The 20,377-nt window shown below is 48.1% G+C and overlaps 1 protein-coding gene across 2 annotated transcripts in view; it reads right to left on the bottom strand.

Moving 5' to 3' along the window:
* Positions 1-20,377, bottom strand: part of NEGR1 (neuronal growth regulator 1) — a 304,317-nt gene that overhangs the window by 42,856 nt on the left and 241,084 nt on the right. For both annotated transcript variants that reach the window (XM_026074528.1, XM_026074529.1), the window contains exons 5-6: positions 10,851-10,971; positions 5,000-5,151 (exon numbers count right to left, since the gene is read on the bottom strand). In XM_026074528.1, the coding sequence (XP_025930313.1) occupies positions 5,000-5,151; positions 10,851-10,971 (273 nt within the window). The remainder of the gene's footprint in view (positions 1-4,999; positions 5,152-10,850; positions 10,972-20,377) is intronic.

Genomic DNA, 20,377 nt, shown 5'->3' with positions numbered 1-20,377 from the left:
ACGGAAACGTTTGGCTTGTACACGGAGGAAGCGCTCCCGAGGGCAGGAAAGATGCACCGCCGTAACCGGTGGTGGAAGCTCACTACCGACCCTGGGGAACCAGGTGGTCCAGCGGCCACCAGGAACGAACGACAGCAGCCGTCGGGGTCCTGCCCTCGGCCGGACATCTGAGATGGCCTCCGAAGTCCCTTTGATCCCTAGTTTTTCTCAGATTTTTACGATTTGCCCCAGCAGGGGAAGGAAAACTGCAGACCCTGGTCCATGAGCCAGGCTGCTGGGAGGTCACCAGGATAAATGACCGCCTGTCCCAATATTACCTTTTTTCAGAAGACGAGGCACAGCAAGGCCACTACACCGCTCTGCAGATATTTTAATGGTTTTCGCCCTAGATACCTCTGTGTCTTTGATGTTCCAGTAGACGTACCCAACGATACACCAATTACACATACTAAGTGTGACTGAGTAACATGCATATCATCACACGTTATGTGCAATTTATAGTGAGTTAATTTACATTTTTGGAAGAACATAATTTTTTTTTACATTACAGACAAGAATCTCAATTTATTAAGAAGATTAATATAGTAGTTTGAGTGGATATCTTTCTGTAGGAACCAGAACACAATGTAATCAACACATATAAATTGAGGGCATGGTCTGGTGCTTACTGGCATGTAGAAATGTTTGAGACAAGATTATAAGCATGTTGCACCACGCATAAGTTCACAGTTGGATGCTTATTCAATAAAGTAGTTCTGTTTAGCTGCAGCAATTAAATTAGCCCAGAAAATATTACCAGATCTCGCCCACACCTTGCTAGGCACTCCTTCCTCTTCCAAGTGTAACTACTGACCTTTTCTGCAGCTCTGCACAATTATTTACATTTCAGAATAATTACTGATGTTCTAATATTTCTGTATAACTCTCATCTCCTCAGTCGGAAAGTAGCACATATGGATCATTAAATCAGCCATTAAAAGTAAGTCGTTTCTATGGCAGCTGTCAGCAACAGACACAGACACTTTCCTCTATATTGCAAGTTTTCTTAAAARAGGTAGCGCTTACCAGATGAGGGGTTTATAGCATTCATAAAGAATACGAGGGAACACACGGGAGATACTCCTTAGAAATAAAAAATCAAAACCCCGTAACACCTTTACCCAACGGTACWCAGAGAACGATCGTCACTGCCCTAGGAGAGAGGCATCGCCTCCTTCGAGGGGACGGGCTGCGCGAACGYGGCTCGCGGACCCCCATCCTGCACGGAGGGGACGCTCAGGGAACGTCGCGCCCCCGTGAACAGCCTCGTACCAAACCCTCACCCGCAGCTCGGACGGACGGGCCGTACGGGCGATACGCAGGTTACGAGCACGGGGGTTTGGCCCGGGGCTCCCCGCCGCGGGGCCGCGGGTCCGTGGGCAGCGGGAGGAGGCGAGGGCCGGGCGGCGCGGGGGAACGGGCTGCCCCACGGCGCYGCGCTTCGAGGCAGAAACCCGCGGCCGGGACTCAGCTGCCGCTGAAGGGAAAACAAATCCCCGCTGCAGGAGCTGCGCCGGCGCCCGGGAGCACGCGCACGGGCGAGCGTCAGCGCAGCAGACGCCGGCTCGCACAGCAGGGCAGACACAGGGCGTTTGGGTCGCTTTAGAAAAACCGTTGTACAAACCCGTTCTGGCGCCAACGGCTAACGTTGACCCCCTCCTCCCACGGGGACCTTGCGAATCCACTTGCAGGAAAACGCCTTTTGTCGCCACTCAAAACCGTGTTAATCTAACAGCAAAATCTGCATCTTTAAACAGGACTGTTCCCTTCTCCGCTGACTCCTCGCCTCTGTAGACGGCACCTTTCATCCTGGGTACATACTACAACACCTCCTTTTCACGAGGAAATGGGTTTAATGAATCCGAAAACACAYGCTTTACTTACAGGAAAGCACCACATTCTTCTTAAGTACTGAAAATTCTGGGAAAACCCAGCAGAGACAGTGCTGAACGTGTGACGAATTAGACCCGTAGATGGCAGGATGGGACTGTCCAACAAGCGCTCGTCAAGCCGCGGCTTTGGGAGCATCACATAGTTCATACGCTTTTCCACAGAACAAGCAGAGTACTTTCGAAAAACAACACATTTGGATTATACGATGGACTTAGCCATGAATAATTAGCAAATTGCCATTCATTATTAATTTATTGGGACCACTGCTTCTCTGTATTTTTCCTGCAAGGCTCAGTCTTTCCACTTTATAGCCGCTGAATTTATTATTAATAGCTAGACCTTGCATGTGACCAACAGGTCTTTGATGAGGGATACGACAAATTTTGTGGCGTTCCCGGGGAGGCAGCGCTCCCGCTCCCCTCCGCCCGCTGGCACTGCCGGCCCAGCTCCCCGCCGGCGCCGCATCCCCGCCTCGGCCTCTCCTCCGCAGCCCCGCAAAGCCAGCTTGTCCCCTGCAGCCCTGACATCCCGGCACCACGTCCCGTTAGCCCAAGGTGGCATTTACGGATCGCTGAAGCCCCGAGCCCTCTTGGCAGTAGAGCAAGAGAGTCCTTTCTCTAGTATCCTTGAATTTTGCATCTGCGTGGAAGCCAGATGCTCACGATGGAGGACGGGACCTGCTCCGTCCCCAGGAAAGCGTCCCAGTTCTGCACAGCCAAGGTGCCACTTCTGTGTTACACGGGAACGTGCAAAGAAAGAAAACACAGATTTTCTAACTCTGCCACACAGAATTTTCTTTAAAAAATGCAGATAGAAACAGCCAATTAGCAATTACTTAGAGACATTGGGCAATTTGCCAATACCTAACAGCAGAGGTGTGTGGACTTCTGCATGGAATTGGAAGCTCTTGTGCTGCAGCGAGGCTTTGGGAGAGAATTCTGATACAAACCACTTTGTCGTCTTCTCCTGACGGTGGCTTTGCATGAGAACACAGAAGGACTTCCAGCAGGGGCTCCGCAATCTCAGTAATCACTGACAGCTTTTCTAATGACACTATCTAACCACTCCACATCTCATTTTGCATTGTACTAATGCAATTAATGCTTTAAAATATACATTTAAATAAGACATCAATGTCTAATTTTTAATGTCAAGTAACATGATGATCAAATTATTTTTACAACCCTGTATTTGACTATTGTATGTAGCAATTAACCATAAATTACTACTAATCTTCCCCCCCMCACACACCTGAATGAGAGCATATGTTAAACTCTCCATGACTGCCAACAAAATAACATGTAAGTAGCTTTTTACAAGACAAAATTCTCTCTGAAGTATTAAATAAGTATTCCATATTTAATACATCACTACTCTGGGAGTTTTCTGCAAAGAGAAACTCTCTTTCTAGATCATCTTAATGCAAACTATGAGCCGGGAAAAATGTCCATCCTCAAATCAAATGATCTCAATTACCAACTGAAACACAGATCACCAACTTTTGGAAACAATTGCTTGTTTTCAACAGATTTAAAAATCTGTAGTATAAAGGAAGGCATTTTATCACAGTCTTTCAGTCAAGATGTTCATGCAAGGAGATCAGAGCCAGGCTCCCCATCTTCTCTCGCGCGGTTCCCACCTCTGCCGCGGTGCAGAGCAGCCGTTTCTGCGACGTTTAGCAACGTACCGGGTACCTGCACGGCATCTCCAATCTCTGCATCTCAGGGTGCTCCGAGGGGGCAGCCGGAGCCCGTTAGCAGCACGGCAGAGAGCTGGTGAAACCCCGGCAGGAGGCGAGGGACGGGCTCAGCTCGCGGCACGGCACGGCACGGCATGGCACGGCACGGCGCGTCCCTGCCCTCGCCTCTGCCCCGGCAAGCCCACGCCTCCCGTTTCTGCGCTAGCCGCGCACATAGATTAGGGGCTCGTGTGAGAGCTCAAAATTAAACCAAACCTTCGTTTACCCGATATCGCTTCTCTGAACGGCAAATACACCAAATATGAGCTGTTTCTGGCACAGCAGTCCTTTGTTTTCACTTCTTGCTTTTTCTGTTTAAAATACTGGTAACATTGTTTCTCACTTTGCTAATGATTTCCCAAATATTAAATAAAATAAAAGCAAAGACTTCCTCCTCTTTTCTTCTTACTGCATCTCTTCTGTAGTAATTAAAAATAACCTCAGCAATAGCTATTAAATAGGAAGTAGATTAAGAATGAAGCTTCATGGTTAGGAGTTAATATCCCTAGGATTGAAACAACTGAAAATCTGTGTTTCCACTCAACAAGGAATAGCTGTATGCAAAGGAAAGCACATAGTATATGTTCTAAGTTCTCTCTTTCAGTCTTACAGCTAGTAAAATATAAAAAGATTAACACTGAAATTCAACTATATATGTCCCTCAATACCTCTAACAGATGGCAAGACAATCAACAAATGTAAAATACTATGAATTCATGATTAAAAATATCTTTCGAGTGGGACATTTGAGACCCATTTTAGTTCAGCTTTACGTTAAAATATCTCAGCGCTTTGTTTTGTCTATTACAATGCTTATCGTCTTTTTAAAAAGATTCAACTTCAAATTCAGAAATATTTGCTGTGACTCACAGGAACCGCTCTGCACAACCGGGCAAACGCACAGAAATCAGCCCGGTGAGCAGGGGTCTGTGCACGGCCGGGTCACTCAGTTCGGTTATTACCCCCGAAACGGAAAGAGTCTTTAACTTTGTTTACAGTGACATCTGAGAGATGCATTACTGCTGTTTGGAGAAGAAGGATTTTGTCATGCTAACTCTTTACACCACGACGGTGGGGTGGTTTTTTTCCCTGTAGCTTCATAAAACATTAACGCCCCCAAAATGTATCATCGCTTCCAAAACAGAAACCCTTCCACAGCGCAGAATGAGCCGTCGGGTGTGTATTACTCCCCGCTCCAGAGAAGCAGGACGGCATTTGCACGCCTCGTGAAGCAAACCGAAAGAGAGGCATCCTGCGGGCTTTGGCCCGCGCTCCCGGGCGAGCGGAAAGAAGCAAGCGTGCCCGTTTGCCACCGTCGGCGCTACTTACGGTTCAGAGGCAGGCTGGCATTGGTTGTCCCTAGCTTGTTGGCAGCGACACACGTATAGTTGCCAAAATGCTCCTCTGTCACATTGGTAACAGTGAGAAGTGATCTCGTGCTATAATTTTTAATAGTAATTCCTTGTTGACCATTGATCAGTCTAGAAGGCAAAAAGAGAGCTACCGTAACTCACAGGGCACAGGCAGTAACGCAGGCAGCTTTAGTTCATCAGCGACGCCAGCGGCCCCGGGAAGGTGACGCCGGGGGCCCCTCGCCGCGGCAGGCGACCCCCGGCTCCCGCCGGCTCCCCTGCACCCGCAGTGATAACGTACAACTCCAAAATTACTTCTCGCATTTCAAGAGGTTTAGCAAGAGGGGGAAGCGGGGGACGGTGAGTGCTCTCCTTAAAGTGCCCCCGCCTCGCCCACTATTGCCCTTTTTTGGCTCTGGTGATTGCTTGCGTACTGATGCACCTCTAACCGATGGTGCATGAAGATTAAGCAGCCAGAAAAACAAACTACTTATAATTGTGACTGTAATTCATTTCACAGGCTTCCATAGCAACAAATTATACTTGCAATCTGGGAAGATGTGCCATAGCAAAACTAAATCCTGAGGCAGCAACCCGAGGAGAAGCCAAATAACAAAGCACACGCAAAACCAAAATCAGCATTCTTTCGCCTGGGTTTTATTTCCCTAACTTTAAGCTTTCTACCCCACTGWCAAATTTCATAGGAACTTTGCAGCTTTTGGATGCTGCTTCCAAAATCCTGTTGGGATCGCTGCCGCCACGCTGGCGCAAGGGATGCTGGCTGTTTTAAGTTGTGCCATGGCAGGTAAGCTGCATCTAATCAAACAGTGAGATGAGAAAGGTAACCATGTTATTAAAATACTAGCTGTGCCTATTACTCATAGTTCCTTATATTTCACATAAASAGGAGAGTTTTGAATTAAATCTACAACTTCTGTTTGATATACGAAAATATAGTCATATATYCTGCAGAAGAATGCAATCTTTTAGCCTTCTGTCTAAAACTATTGCAAGTCGATCATTATTAATTGTACTTCTGCATATTGTGTATTGAATACTTTTTATCACTGCACGAATGCTGCTGTTTCCATTTAATCAGCACGTTCTGCTGCATATAAATCAGGTTTCRCTTCTTTGTGTAGCTCCTGCTCTCAGGGAAAGTCAGTTCTGCTCTTGGCACCTGTCGGAAAACGGCAGCGCGCAACCCGCAGGCTGAGAAGGAATGCGGCTGATGCCAGGGACACGCGGTGTTTGGTGGGAAACTAGCCCCAGGAGCCAGCGAAGGGAGCTGCTCAGGGAACAAGAGGCGGCTGGAATGTTTGCTTTGGGGCAAACGCTCTAGTTAGAAGATTCACCTTTTCTCCAGACTCGCGAAGGGCAAAAAGAGGCACGCTGGTCCCCACCCGGCCTGGCCGCCGCGGGGCCGCTCCGGCCGCCCTCGGCACGCCGGTCCCAACTGGTCCTGACGCATTTGAAGCCTCTAAGGTTCGGCTCACTGTCTTGCTTGGAAAAAGCCGGTGCCTTGGGGTTTCCAGCGTGCCACAAACGGCGTGCCCAGGCGGAGGCTACCGCCGCGCGAATCGACGAGAGGCGGCTGCTGAATTTGATCCTTCCGCTGCGCCGAGCGGCCGAAGGGCAGCGGGGTCCAGCCCCCGCGCAGAGCCCCGCTCCCCTCGGCCCCTCCTGGGCACGGCTCCGCTCGGCCTCCGCAGCGGCTGCCGCGCCTCGCGGCAAGTCGGAAAAGCGTAAGCCTAACCGATGGCTTCATCCCCCCTCCGGCGTCCCTGTTAAGCAAAGCCTGCGCTGAAGGARGTGGAACCCGACAAATGTGCATACCAATAAGGCACGTAATCAGCGGACCAGGGAATCAGCGCTAGTTAGTTTAAACTCGGTTATTTTTGAAAAGTTCTATTTGCAATTATAAGAACTAGATGCTGTTACTTTTAAATTAAATCTTGACTTCTGCCGCCTCTGCTCCCAAGACCCTCGCTCCCCTGCGCTGCACGGCGTCGCCAGCAACGGTTCGTTGTAATTCTGCCGGGCTCATTAGCTAAACGCGATGCTTATTACCTGTGCTCGTTTCACCAAGTGCCTTTCCAAATTGGCACTGCGTTTTAAGTTGTGCGCAGTCACACTATCCTTTCCCTCACCTTACTGCTTGGTACCCTAACGTCTCAAGTGGAGTATCATCTCCTTTTTATTCCAGAAATTATGCCTAAGCGTACAAAGAAAATCATGCATCAGTACCAGCCCCAAGGGGTATCTATCTTTAGTTTCATATTTGAATACGTTCACATTATTACAATGTATTAAGTTATTATAATGAGTTTTGTTGTTGTTATGTTATTTGAAATGTAAGTCTTGTTTGCTTTATCAATTATAACAGAATTAACATTTTTAGATTAAAGATTTTTGGGCTGCTTCCCTGTGGCTGTTTAATTTCTGAGATTTAATTTTTGCTCAACCCTATAACACAACACACTGGAGCAGCTGGGAGTTGCAGAAACGCGGGAGTCAGCAGAGAGCCGCCCTCCCCCTTCCCGCAAGGAATCTTTGTACAGCCCAGAAGGCAGTTCGAGACAAATTTCTATAATTTTAAGATGCTTCTGTAAACCTTTCCCCAAAACTTCCAGGCCCTTTTTAATGCAGTTGTGTATTCTGGGTTTCTAACCAGGGCGTAAGGCATTCAAATGCAAAAACTTTCCCGGACACCCTTCCACAGATCGCTCCATTTTTCGCTTCCCAAGGCTGCGAGCACCGTTATTCCGGAGCCGGAGCTACGGCAGGATGCGCTTGTCCGTGCCCCGCGTCCGGTGTCTCCGCGAACGCGGCGTCATCAGCGATCCGCGCTAGCCACGCGACGGCCTCTGCGCGGAGCTCGAGGTGCTGCTCCGGGCAGGCGAAGGGCTGGATGGCCGACGCGGCGGCTGCGCGCGGGCCCGCTCCTCGCCCGCCCCAGCGGAGCCGGGAGCCTTTGGCCCACGCGCTCGCCGGCCTCCAAAGAGGGAGAGCGTCCCGCGGCTACGGCCACGGGGGCCTCGGCCTCGCCACCCCGGACGCCGCTCGGGGAGGATATCGCGAAGCACGTCTGCTTTAGCAGACGCTTAAGGAAAGTTAATGAACGGCAGCTCTTGCGAGCTTGATGACTAGGTAGAATTAGTTCTGCAAGCTTTTTGTCTTGCTGACTAGTAGTTTTAACTGGGTGCAGTTTGTGACTGCTTTTATTTTCAGTTTTAATGATGATTTTACGATGAAATGATTCCAGGAGTCTGGAAATGGTGTTTTTTGTTCTTACTTAGATCAGTGTAAATCAATACAGGTTGCAGATACAAAAGGCTTCATTATTTCAGACACTGAACATATACTTAGGATTTCAGCTCTAACTCTCACTCTTCACTTATTGAAAAATTCATCCAGACCCACAAAATAATCGGGTCCCAATCCAGGACTAACCCATGAAAACTGGATTCTCTCTGTTCTGCTAGCGGAAGGTGCAGCAGGATGTGAACTCCCACTATATGCATTTAGTGTTGCATTTTATCTGCAAATTATCCGCAGGATAAGGTGCATGCTACTCTGAACTACCTCTGGAAGCTGATCCGTCTCAGTTTTGCACTAAAACAACGAATGGGCTTTCCGAGCCTCGTTCTGGGCTGGTTTTCCAGCGTCCAGAGGCAAAGGGGAAACCCTGGAAGAAGGAATAATATGCATGTATCTTCCTCGTCCCTGCGACCGCAAAAGCCTTGGAGGCTCAGAGCTCCTAGTATCTTTGAAGCCGTACGTGTTTGCACGTCTGTAAACAATAGTTTAACAAAAAATGACGTACCGTTATATGAAACAAAACCGCATGCTGACAACTCCTTGAGCATAAGCCRCAATAGGACAGGACGTTTCTTGGTGACTAAGGTAAGCCTAGCCTCAGGCGATGATGGAAGCAGAGAAGAGAGGGCAGGAGCTTCGCCGCCCYGAAACGCTCCGCTCGCTCTGCCCTGCCGCCCTCGCGACTCCCAGTGCGCTCCTCAGGAGRGGAACTGGTCCGTATCGCAAACCTAATGGTGCCGACCACGCTGGGAATGGCTAACTGAATCCCCAGTCCTATGGTCTGTATTAAAATCTGCACTACAATACTTCTCATATAAAATATGTTTCTACTACAACCCCCTCTCCCAACACATCTGCGGTATAGTACGGAGCTTTGGAACGAGGATGTAGACAAATTTCTCCAACAGAAGAAAAATCTTTACCGTTCTATACAGTAAAGATCAATTATATTGTTTTAAAGAATGCTTTAGACTACGGTGAAAGCGTGATAGTTACAAGCGTTCTGGGAAGTTAGGAAGGAAAAAGAGCGGCTAACACTCCTAAAGGGGAGCAGCTGGCCACTGAGAAATGAGCTGACAGATGGTTTTCTCTGAAAAATGGTCATTAATATTCTGTGTCAACTCCCAGGCTTAATGGATGTTAGAGCTGAGAAATCAAGTGCTCGGAAGCCAGGAAATTCCAGAAGCTAAAAGGTGCATATGTACATTTGCTTAAAAGGGACATTATCAGCTTCGTTTTGCTCCAATATTTAAACTTAATGGAAACAAGCTCTTAGATAAGCTAAGAGCTGTAGAACAAAATTTCCTATTAAAAAAACCCTACCTAGTTAATGAGCTGCTTTTAAAAATAACGATGATCTTACAGAGAAGTTTGTTCCCACAACATAGCTCCTAAGACCTGAAAGYGAAGCTGCGTGTGAAAAAGACTGAAACACACGGTCATTTTTAGGGTTCAGGCTGCCAGCCCCCTCCTCAGATGTTGCGAGGTGCAGCAGCTCCGAAGTCAACGGACTATAAAAACCTAGGCACAGTGCGTACCCGTGCCTGAGACCACAATGGGCAGGACAGGCTGAAAATTTTTACGCATTAAGGTTTGGTTGAAAATCTTGTTCATGAATCAACCTTCCCATAACCAAAACCTACGCAGCAAAGCTGTGAAGATGCCTTTAAAAATAAATCCTTTTTTTTGCAGAACCTTTCAGGGCCTTTCTGGTCATTACACTGTAACGGCTGTCCTTACGAAAGCATGTTTAAACCTTAGGCTTATTGATGCAATTACCACTATTACAGCTCAGCCACGGACAGTCCTATCGTGCCTCATTTATGGGCACAGGAACTCGGGCCACCAGGAAGCGAAGGACCTCCTCCCAAAGCCGTGCCGCAAGGCTGCCGGAAGCGGACGGCTTGGCCCCCGCGCTCTTCTCCACTCACCCACTTCCTAAGTCGTTGCATTCATTTGCTGCTGGCACCGGGTCGGCACGTGCTTCCCGGCAGCCGGAGGCACGTCGGGCCCTGCTTCCCCTCCCTGATGCCACTGCCTGAGATGTCACGCCTGAGCCTCGCTGATGGAAAAACGGCACTTTCTGCCTTTTCCAGCTGCGTCTTCCTGCAGGAGGCCCTCTCTGGGGCTCTCCGGGGGGACCTGCCTTCCTCCACGTGCTCCCCACTGCGCTTCCTGCGCTGCCGAGAGCCAGGGAGGCCTTAGGGACCGAGGAGCCGCCTGGTTTTAGGTATCTACCATCACAAGCAACGACTCCCCTTTTACACTGGTCCTCACGCCCACAGTTACTATCTCAGCCGCTATCTTTAGACGATATTTTTGTCTGTGCGTTACAGCTTCCTTGCTGCACGCCGCGAGGTGATGAGCGGGACCAGGATCTCCCTGGCGGTCTCCTGCGCCTCGCGCGTGGCCGCTTACGGTGGAATGGAGAGCAGCGTTAGCAAGCACAACCCGTCGTCAACGCGTGCAGTGCGCCTGTGACCAGAAGGGAAACGCGGGCTACTTACTTCCTTTCTCCTTTGTACCACTCAAAGACCGGAGCAGGAACTCCTGCACCTTCACATCTTATCAGGCCATTCCCTCCAAGCATCACACCACTGGACTTAAGTTCCTGAATTGTGGGGGCAACTGAAAAAAAATTGTAAAATAGATATTTGCATACAAATACGAAGATTGTTTAACTCTGTTTCTCTTCAGCACGTTTTACGTTACTCTCAGTCTGGTGCATATTTTCCAGCTTGACTCACATTCAATCACGTTTTCTTCCAGCAGTGTAAAAATTATCCCACACAGTAGATTCTGATACAGATCTGCACATCTGGTACAAAAACCATAACTGAGACAAGAAGAAATAAGAATCCCATATTGAAAAGTGCTTTTTTTGAACTATGTTTTCATTAGTTACTCAATAGAAAGTACAACTCTGTGCGACTGTTGGCCGACGGTGCGTCAGCAGCGGGGTCGCAGGGGCGCAGGTGCAGACCTGGCCAGGGTCACTCATCGCGTGCCGGCGGCTGAAGCCGCGGCGGCGGCGGCTCAGGAAAGCCGGCTCCGCAGGCTCCGCAGGCTCCGCTGGCCTTGCACGTCCCTCCTCTGCCCTAGCAAAAGGACACACTTACCTTCGCAGCTACGAGAGAATCCTACGTACCATATAACGAGCGTGACTTTCCCAGTATTGCACTGGATATAGACTTGTTTCAGCAAATATCCTTTTTTTTTCCAAATAGTAAACATTTTAAATTTACAATTACAGATAAAAATAGAAAATGATTGTCAGTTGCTCCAGTTGCCACAGAAATCCAACCGTAAGGTGCAAATAAAACCCAGCAAATTCCTCAGGAAAGAGGTTAACAAAGGAAAGGCTGAATGAACCATTGCCTTCTCCCTGGAATTTGTTAAAAAAATTCTATTTTTATAAAGTAATTTATGTGCATCATAAAACGCTTTAAAGACAAAACTACAGAACTTATAAATAAAAATCTGTTTATTTTTTCCCCAGCAATTTTCCAGATGTTGCTTTGAGGTGTTTATGCACATGTAAAACGCTGACTCCCTCCCATCAGTTTCTTTCATAATCTCATTCCTTCCCCTGCCTGTCACGTTAAGAGGCCATAATCTTTTACGATAGCCAACTGCACTAAAGAAGCAACAGATACATTAAACAGCAGATTCATAATAAAGTTCTCTGCACAGGCTGGTCAGCTCATTACTCGTTTCATGCTCCAAAGGGAACTTGACTCAGTAGAAATAAAAACACGCGGCTCTTCAGAAGTACGAGGCATTAAAAACGTCCGTGCACAGACGACGCTCTCTCCTGGCACTCGTATAACCACACACATATACGTCTAGCCAGAAATCACCTACGAGCGCGACGGAAGCTACCGTTGAAGTTGGCGGCAATCCTGACGCTGCAATTACCGGCAGCTTCGTGGCGTCCCACATATCATCCCCCATCGCCAGCCGGAAAGGCCGCTAGAAACACTGTGTTTGGGCAAAACCGTCAGCGGTGGGGAAGAAGGAGACAGGTCTGTTGCCCCCAACGCACACTCTGTGGGCAGGACCACGGGCGCGATCGCTCCAGCCTTCCTCTCGCCAACGTACCATTAACTATCGCTACCCTGGAAATGTGTGGTATCAAACAGGAATCTAGTTGTCACGACCCAGAAAAACAAACGCATCCTCTTAGCACCTATGCACACGTCTCGATGCTTAAGAAAGTCAGATGACGACGCTTTAGATGGGGTTAAGCACAGAGGCGATTCTCTCCAGCCCCCCCCCCCATCACCCCACGCTTGTCCGAGTCGGGGGACAGACGTTCACCCCTTCTGCAGCCAGCAGCCCTACCCTCCCTCCTCGGCTCTCCCTTCCCAGCGATTACGCTGAAGAAATCCATAAATCTATTCACTCTCAACAGGTAACATTAACACTTCAGGCGCGCGATAAACGTATAACCAATTTGCATGACTACTTCCCCATAATTTAAAATGCACACCCAGCGTTATGGAAGACTGTTCTAATGCGCACGGGAAGAAAATGAGCTTTTTTTTTCCCAAAAATGTTATTCCTCAAAAACAACCCAGCGCATATGAAGCCCTTAGTCTTGCTTGAGAAATGCAGCAGTTTGYACAGCCAAGGACTGGGATAAAATACCTTTGCGTGAGAGGGGTCACGTGGAGGACTTTACCATGCCCTGCCGTGAGTCGGGACAGCCCTGGACGGCGGTGCTGGGCAGACCTGCCCGGGCTGCCTCCCGTTCCTACAGCGCAGAGCGACGCCGGCAGCCACCGGCAGCACCGCCGAGTTCAGCTGGTGCTTCCAAAAYGTTAAAGGAAAATAATACCCAAACTCACGCTAGATAAACTGTACAAAAACGTTACCTGACTGATGGGAGAAAACGGCAGACACACAGGTCCCCCTGTGCGGCGGGAGCAGCTGGGTTGGCCCGGGCTGGTCCCGTTCTGTCCCATCCCATCCCATCCCATCCCATCCCATCCCGTCCCGTCCCGTCCCGTCCCGTCCCATCCCATCCCGTCCCATCCCGCTGAGCGCCCGCGCTGCCACCCACAGCCCCGGGCAGCAGGCCCAGGCGCCCCGGAGTGCCGATCCCAGGCACTCGGGTATCCTTGCAGCTCCCAGGTGCTCTCATCACCTCCGTTTTAAACCATTGTTCATTTTGTCCCAGGTGATGGGAAGAAGAGGACTACATTTCTCTTGGAAGAAAGGTTTTACCTATTTAAAGACTTCTCAACTCTTTCTCAGTCCTCATTGCCTTATCGAAACCACCTCAGTCCGAAACAAGCTCAGTTCTTTCCCTCTCTTCTCAGAGGTCCCACTTCCAAACCCCGTGCTTGCTCCTGCCATGGTGGATGGATCTCCTGCAGCTCATCCCCACGCTGGCCGAACGAGAGGCCCCAAGCCAAGACACACCGTTATCAGGAAGCACAGCAGAAAGATTATTCAGCATGAGCTACATACGACACTTTTGTACGTAAAATCCATGAAGATATCCTGCCATTGCTGCCTTAATTATATGCTTTCTCCCCGTGACTCCTTGGATTTTCTGTGGCATTGCTGTCAACACAGGGATTGCCCATCTTATATTTGTGCAAGCAATTATCCTACGCATGGATACTAGCTCACGCCTGCCCTTTACTGATTATATTTTCGTTTTTACAACCGTTCTTCAGTTTTTCGCGATCATTTTCAGATGCTGTCTGTTCCAAAGGCAGTTCCCTAGCTTCTACAAGTTTACGAGCAAAAGCCTGAGTTATGGAGAAAGACGTTTTCCAAGAAGTACCACCCTCAGACTTCTCACCTTGTCCGCTCGCCTTTTAATGTTTTAATAGATGCAGAACCTCTCAGGTAATAAATTTAAAAATAAAACATGATATATAAAAATACAGTTTGGCAATTTTTTTTTTATCTGTACAACAATGCACTCAAATATCAAGTCAATCTAGTCATAAAAATTCAGAACAACTTTTAACTGAGGTTTACGGGAGCTCAAACAAGCAAGCAGAGCGAGCGGTTCCCAGAAACGCTGCCGCTTCCCGCACGCTCGGTGGAAACCTGCCGCCCCGCGATGCTCTGCCGGCCGGCACCGCCGGCACCGCAGCTCGCACCGGGCTCTGGCTGCGGCYGCGGCCCCGACCGTGCGGAGAGCCGGCGGCTTGGGACCAGGACGGGGCGTCTGGCAGGATAAAAAAACTCTGTTTGTTCAGAGTTGGTGTGCAAAAGTAATAAAAAAAAATCAATATTCTCTGCTCTAAGAAACCCTGGTTAATACGGACAGTAGAACACAAAACTGAAGATACCTTATAGTCACCTTTCTCTTATATTTTTCATTACCAGGTTACTTTCTTTTTTTMTAGTATAAAGAAAAACTGTGTGATGCAAGCACATTTCTGGTGGACAGATTAGTAAAGTGCTGCCAAAAACCTATCCGATCCTCCTGCTTTCATTAGTATGGAAGACTGAATAACCCCAGATAAAATTACAGCTCCAAATACCTGCTGCTTCTGGTTGTCAAGGTTTGTTTTGGAGAGGAAAAAAGACAAAGACATGCTAAAAGATTGTCGGACCTCGAGTTATTTCATCTATTTTTAAAATGTTTTTCCAATTAGTCAGCAAAGGCTCATTTTKAAGAAGACATTCCTAATTCGATCTTCTCATTGCTGTCACTCATGCTGAAATGCAGCACATAAGAATAATTGGGATTCTTACGCTGCTGGCGTTGCATTTTCTCACACGTAAAAGATTTTGAGGTGACAATAATCAGAAAGGATACCATATTGATCTAAATACATGCAACTTGGCAAGAGGAAAGCTCATATATGTGTTAACAAGCGCTCACACGGCTGGAAGCTCAGTACTACCTTCGCTATTATCCAGTACGCGTTGCCCTTCCCGGGGAACAGCCCCACGGCCACGGGCGAGACCTCGKGCCCAGGACGGACGGGACCTGCGAGATCAGCCCAGCCTGGACAAGCAGACCCCGAAGGCGAACCATAAACGCCCAGAGCAGAATAGGATTTTTCTTCTCAGGCACCATCCCCAGAGCTCAGGAAATGCCTTAAACCAAGGCTGCACCCATCTCRTTTCCCTTCCTCGGGCGCGTTGCCCAATGCTCAGCTGGGATTGAATCCTCTCCCTTCTGAAGCCGGTGACCACGAGCAGACGCCGCACTCCAGGTGGGCGCACACAGGTCTGCCGGCAGCGTACGACATTTTTTTGTTTTGTCTTCAGCTCCTTTCACAACTCCCAACACTTTTCTTCTTGATATCTAAAATTTCAGCATTAGGTGCAGGACATACTGCTAAATTAGCAATAGCAACTCAAAATCTCTTACTGCCTACAAACAGTTCCTCCGAACCCCTTCTGCCTGCCCGTCACAGGACTTTGCATTTATCAACGCTCGACGTGTCCTCTTCATCACCTCCACTTCGCTAGAGCCGTGCGTAAGGCTGCAGCGCGAGCTGTGCTTCGCGCGGCCGAGCGCCTTTGCCAGCCCGCTGCCCGCCTCTCCGCCGGAGCGCTGGCGGCCGCGACGAAGGAGCCGCAGGCGGGCTCCCGCGAGGCCCCCAGCCGCTCGCCCCTTGCACGCCGCGGCCTCGCGCGAGGCGCTTCCCGGGGTCTCGCAAGGGACCGCGAAGGTCCCGCCGGCGCCGCGGACGTCTTTCGGACCTCGTTGCAAAGAACGGCAGCCCCAAAAGCGGGCAAAGAAATCAGAGCCGGTCTCGAAGGCAGGAAGCCTCAGCAAGGAGGAAAGCGGTTTAGCGGAGAGAGCCGACGTGGAGAAGGGCGTGAGCGCTACCAACAGCCCCCAAGAGGGGGGATTAATTGAGAAGTTAGTCTCACAGAAAGCACTACAATAAAACGTGACAATTACGCTAACAAGAAAACCCGGTGTGAGAGGAGTAATTTTATATGCGTTTYGCATTTTGTAGGTATTAAATAACAGCTGCATATACACAGATAAAATAACGGAGAGAGATRCACGTGCGTATTTGCCCGCCGCACCGGGCACCTGCGATTCCGACCGGAGAGCTGCCCTCTCCTCGCGGCGGCGGCGGCGCTCCCCCCGTCCCCACGCGCGGCGCGGATGCTCCGTGCTGCGCAACGCACGCCACGCGAACCCCTCGTTTCCTGCTGCAGGACAAGCACTGGCACTCAGCACCAGCGTCGCCCACGGGCGCAAGGGCCGGGCCAGGATTTCCCGTGCAGGAGCTCAGAGACCTCCTGGAGCCGGAGCGGAGCTGCCGTCGCCGGTAAATGCTCGTATCGCAGTCTCATACGACCGCGCTGAGCACGCACCGGGCTCCAGCGCTTCGCCAGCGCGTCACCGAGAAAGAAGTGATGTAAAACCCTTCCCGGTGCTTCCCGCTCGTACGCTAAAACCCTCTCCTGGGCCCAGTTTCCGCTCAGCCGGTATCACCAGCGTGTCCAAGGGAGTCGGGCATTCACACCAGGAAATCGCATCCTACAGCTTACCCTCCATTAGCAACCCTGCGACGGACTGCTGCATCTGGCTTCCACCCCAAATATCTTCATTGGCTTTCAAATTTCCGAAGGAACAGTTAAAACAATACCTGAAATACGCTGGCATTCAGACAGCCAGAGAAAATACGCAAAAACCCTCTAGCTAGAGCAGGTTTCAATTTTTAACATTTTAATGAGCTTTGGGACTTCTATGCATATTAGTTATGTTGCCCTAATTACTCATTATAATTCTAATGTGCATTTTATATTTAATTACAATGCTTATAAAGATTTGGTACGGACAGTAAATTATTATAACTAGCATGTGCATAATTATTATGAGCTGAATGTATTAACTTTTACACTAGCAATCAGTGCTGGTAACTTTCAATTTCACCTTTGTGATTAACCATATTGTCTGATTAAACTAACATTTTTGTGGCATTAATTGTAAATGTCAGAAAAAGTCTCTTATTTCCCCAGTTTTCATCAGATTTTAATCTGACATCCTTATCTACTCTTTTGTTAGTAAAATTGCTCTCTAATGTGTTCAAACAGAGACCTCCAGATAAGAAAACAGGCTTTCTAAGGTCTGTTGACTTAGAAAAACAGATATGGGCAATTTTCAAGTATTTATTTTTTACTATATTTATCGTTACTTAGCAATAAGGTAACAAAATTTTACACGTGAAACAGCATTACATACGCTTTGCATAATAAAGATGGTCTTTCCGATAATCTGTAGAGACTTTAATTTTTCTAACTTGCTCAGAGCCGCAACCCAAGATGCTGCTGACTAGCCACTGCACAACCCTACGTATTCCCAAATAATTGGAGTGGTTTCATAAATGCCTCTTCATATCAGAAACTTCTCCAGCGCAGAGACATGCCTTTTAATAATCACTGGGCTAAATAATTACAAAAGCTTGTTTTTAATCTCTTCCTGATGACCTACCCCCAAATACCGAATTCAGTGGGATCTTGATATGCATTTATACCTGTATCTTGTATTGTGTATATAAAATTTAAGTCAGAATTCAGTTTGCCACTTGCATTTTCCAGGTGTGATCTAACTACGGTGAAAGACAACATCTCTTTGTGCTTTTCCCCCTCCTACTCAGAATTTAACTTCACAAAACAATATGCTTTAAACATTGACTAATTAAACAATTGTTTAAATACCTGAAGCTAACTATCAGAGAATGAGCACAATTTCAAGCCTTCCTTCAAACCGCAGAGCCGAGAAGCAATCTGCATGTTGCAGAGGACACCACAATCTCCTGAAATGGGAATCTCCTTCAGCTATGTCTAATGGATTGTATTGTAACAGACCATAAAGTCACTGATGAAACTATCATGCAGTAAATTTTCTGAATATAAAACCTCCCAGYGCTAAATTGAGAGCAAAGCTTAAAATCTGCAAGTAATTGTTACACAGAAACCCCCTTACTAACGCAAAATAGTACTTACTAAATAAGAGGCAAGCACACAGCAGTTCTTAACAGCGGGTTTTGAAAGGACTGGAGTGACGAGGAAGAAGAGGAAACAGACTTCACAACCTTCCCCCCAAGCGCACAGCAAGCACCCCTGCAGTCTTACAGAACAACACGCAGGCCAGTCAGCACCTGCGCGCGGAGGTGGAGGGACAACCGCCTGATTCTGACCACCCCGTTTTGTGGTACCGTTTCTTCTGCCTACTGAAGTCCCTCCATTTTCTAACAGTTTTTCTAAATGTATTTACTCCCTTTAAGGTTGCTCTGTACGTGGATTCTTCTCTCCTGCTAAATGAGACGCGCCAATGCGGGAATAAAGCCCAGGTGTCTGCTCTCCCCCGTGCTCTCTCCCTCCCTGGTGTTACACTGATCTTAGCAGGAATAATGTGTACACATTAGAGACTGTCCCTCACCGAGCAAAAAATCCCCCATTCCTACAGCTTTCTTACATTTATGAAATTATCTGTATGCGTGATCGTGCATGGCACTTGTTACTTCTATAACGGAGCCGAAATGATGGTTCTGCAGTAGATCAGACTAAATCAAAAGCAAAGGCTTTCCTTGATCGGATCGCTCCGCAGGCCGCAGCATCCGGGAGGTGGGCAGCGTCAGGCGTGCGYGAGCATCTTCTATCCCCATCCTGGTTCATGCAGTTTAGGCTCCGCGTATTCACTGCATAGACAAACATTTTTACATGAGGGCTGACGGTGTCAAATGAAGACTCACTGGCCACGGACGTGTTTTGGAAGTGCCCTTCTGCCCGCCGCAGCGAGGGCCGCGGTCTGCGCCTTCGGCGGGGGCGAGGAGAAGCTTACGCTCCGCTTCTCTCTCCTAGTGCTTGGCTCCCAGCAGAGCTAATAACATTCTGCATTTTGTTGCAAATAATTATGTCCCATTTCGTATGACAATTAATCTCGTCACTGTGGTGAATTCACCATGTGAATTAAAGCAACTTCAGCGGAGTATGCTCGCCACACAGGGTCAGTCAAAACAGTCTGCATTCAAGTTTTTTGGCTCCAGTTTTTACCCCCTTGGTTTCTTTGCTCCCCAGCAACCCTTACACCTTCCCAAGGACTTTATCAGTTCCAAGACCAGCCTGATGAGGACAGCAGTGTCAGAAGTGTCCTATATCTGTGTTTACTAAAGGGCAACACACTCACCCTTTCCACAAGCATAACTGAAACTACGACGAACAAACATAAAACTAATTTACATTTGCATACAACACTTGTTTGTAATTCAGAATGAATAGATGCACAAAAAATAAATATGGGTATAAAACGCTCAGTGTTTGGCTTTGTCTGATACAATGGAGCTTGTTTTAATCTTTCATTGGCCAGCACAGTTTCACTCAAATTTAACTGAAGTCAAAGTCTTTATATTGACTTCAGTGGGCTTTGAATGAGGCCTATAAAGAGCTACAACAAAAGAGAATTTCAGAGTTTTCAAAAAAAGCTACTTGAAAGAGAACTAGTATAACAAAGACAACTGTTGTCACTGTAATGCCTTTTTATATACTAGTGCTCTTACTCCTGTAATTTGAGGGAAAAGTTGTCATCAATACTTTCTCATCAGCAAAGAATGGCTGAGAAGCTGTAATTACCTGAGTCAAAAGAACAAATTTCATGACACGAAAATACTATGGTATTGACATAAACCAGCACTGACTTGGTCTTTTTTGGACCAAAAAGTTTTAAATATGGTATGTAAGGAGATGGAGAGGCATCATTTCCGAGTCTTCACATTTCAGGTGGCCAACAAAGAAGGGGAAAAACCTAGCTGCTGTGCTAAACCTACCCTTACAATTAAATGACATCCATGAATTCCAGCATGTGACGGGCAAGCAGGAAAAACGTAGTCCTCTAATGGTGTGCAGCCCGTGCGAACGAGTCCACGGAGGGCGTACAGCTCATACACATCAGCACGTGCTATCTCAAACTTTGGGTCTCCCGTAAGACGGAGAGGTGGCCGATAGTCCGAACAAGGTATTACAGCACGTGGTGCTCATAATGCACTATTTGCAAGTGCTGGCCTGGGGAATTTCAAGGTGAACGGTATTTCCC

Source organism: Apteryx rowi, unplaced genomic scaffold (assembly GCF_003343035.1).
Source record: "Apteryx rowi isolate R43461 unplaced genomic scaffold, aptRow1 scaffold_39, whole genome shotgun sequence".
NCBI lineage: Eukaryota > Metazoa > Chordata > Aves > Apterygiformes > Apterygidae > Apteryx > Apteryx rowi.
This window is presented reverse-complemented; position numbering and strand designations above follow the sequence as displayed.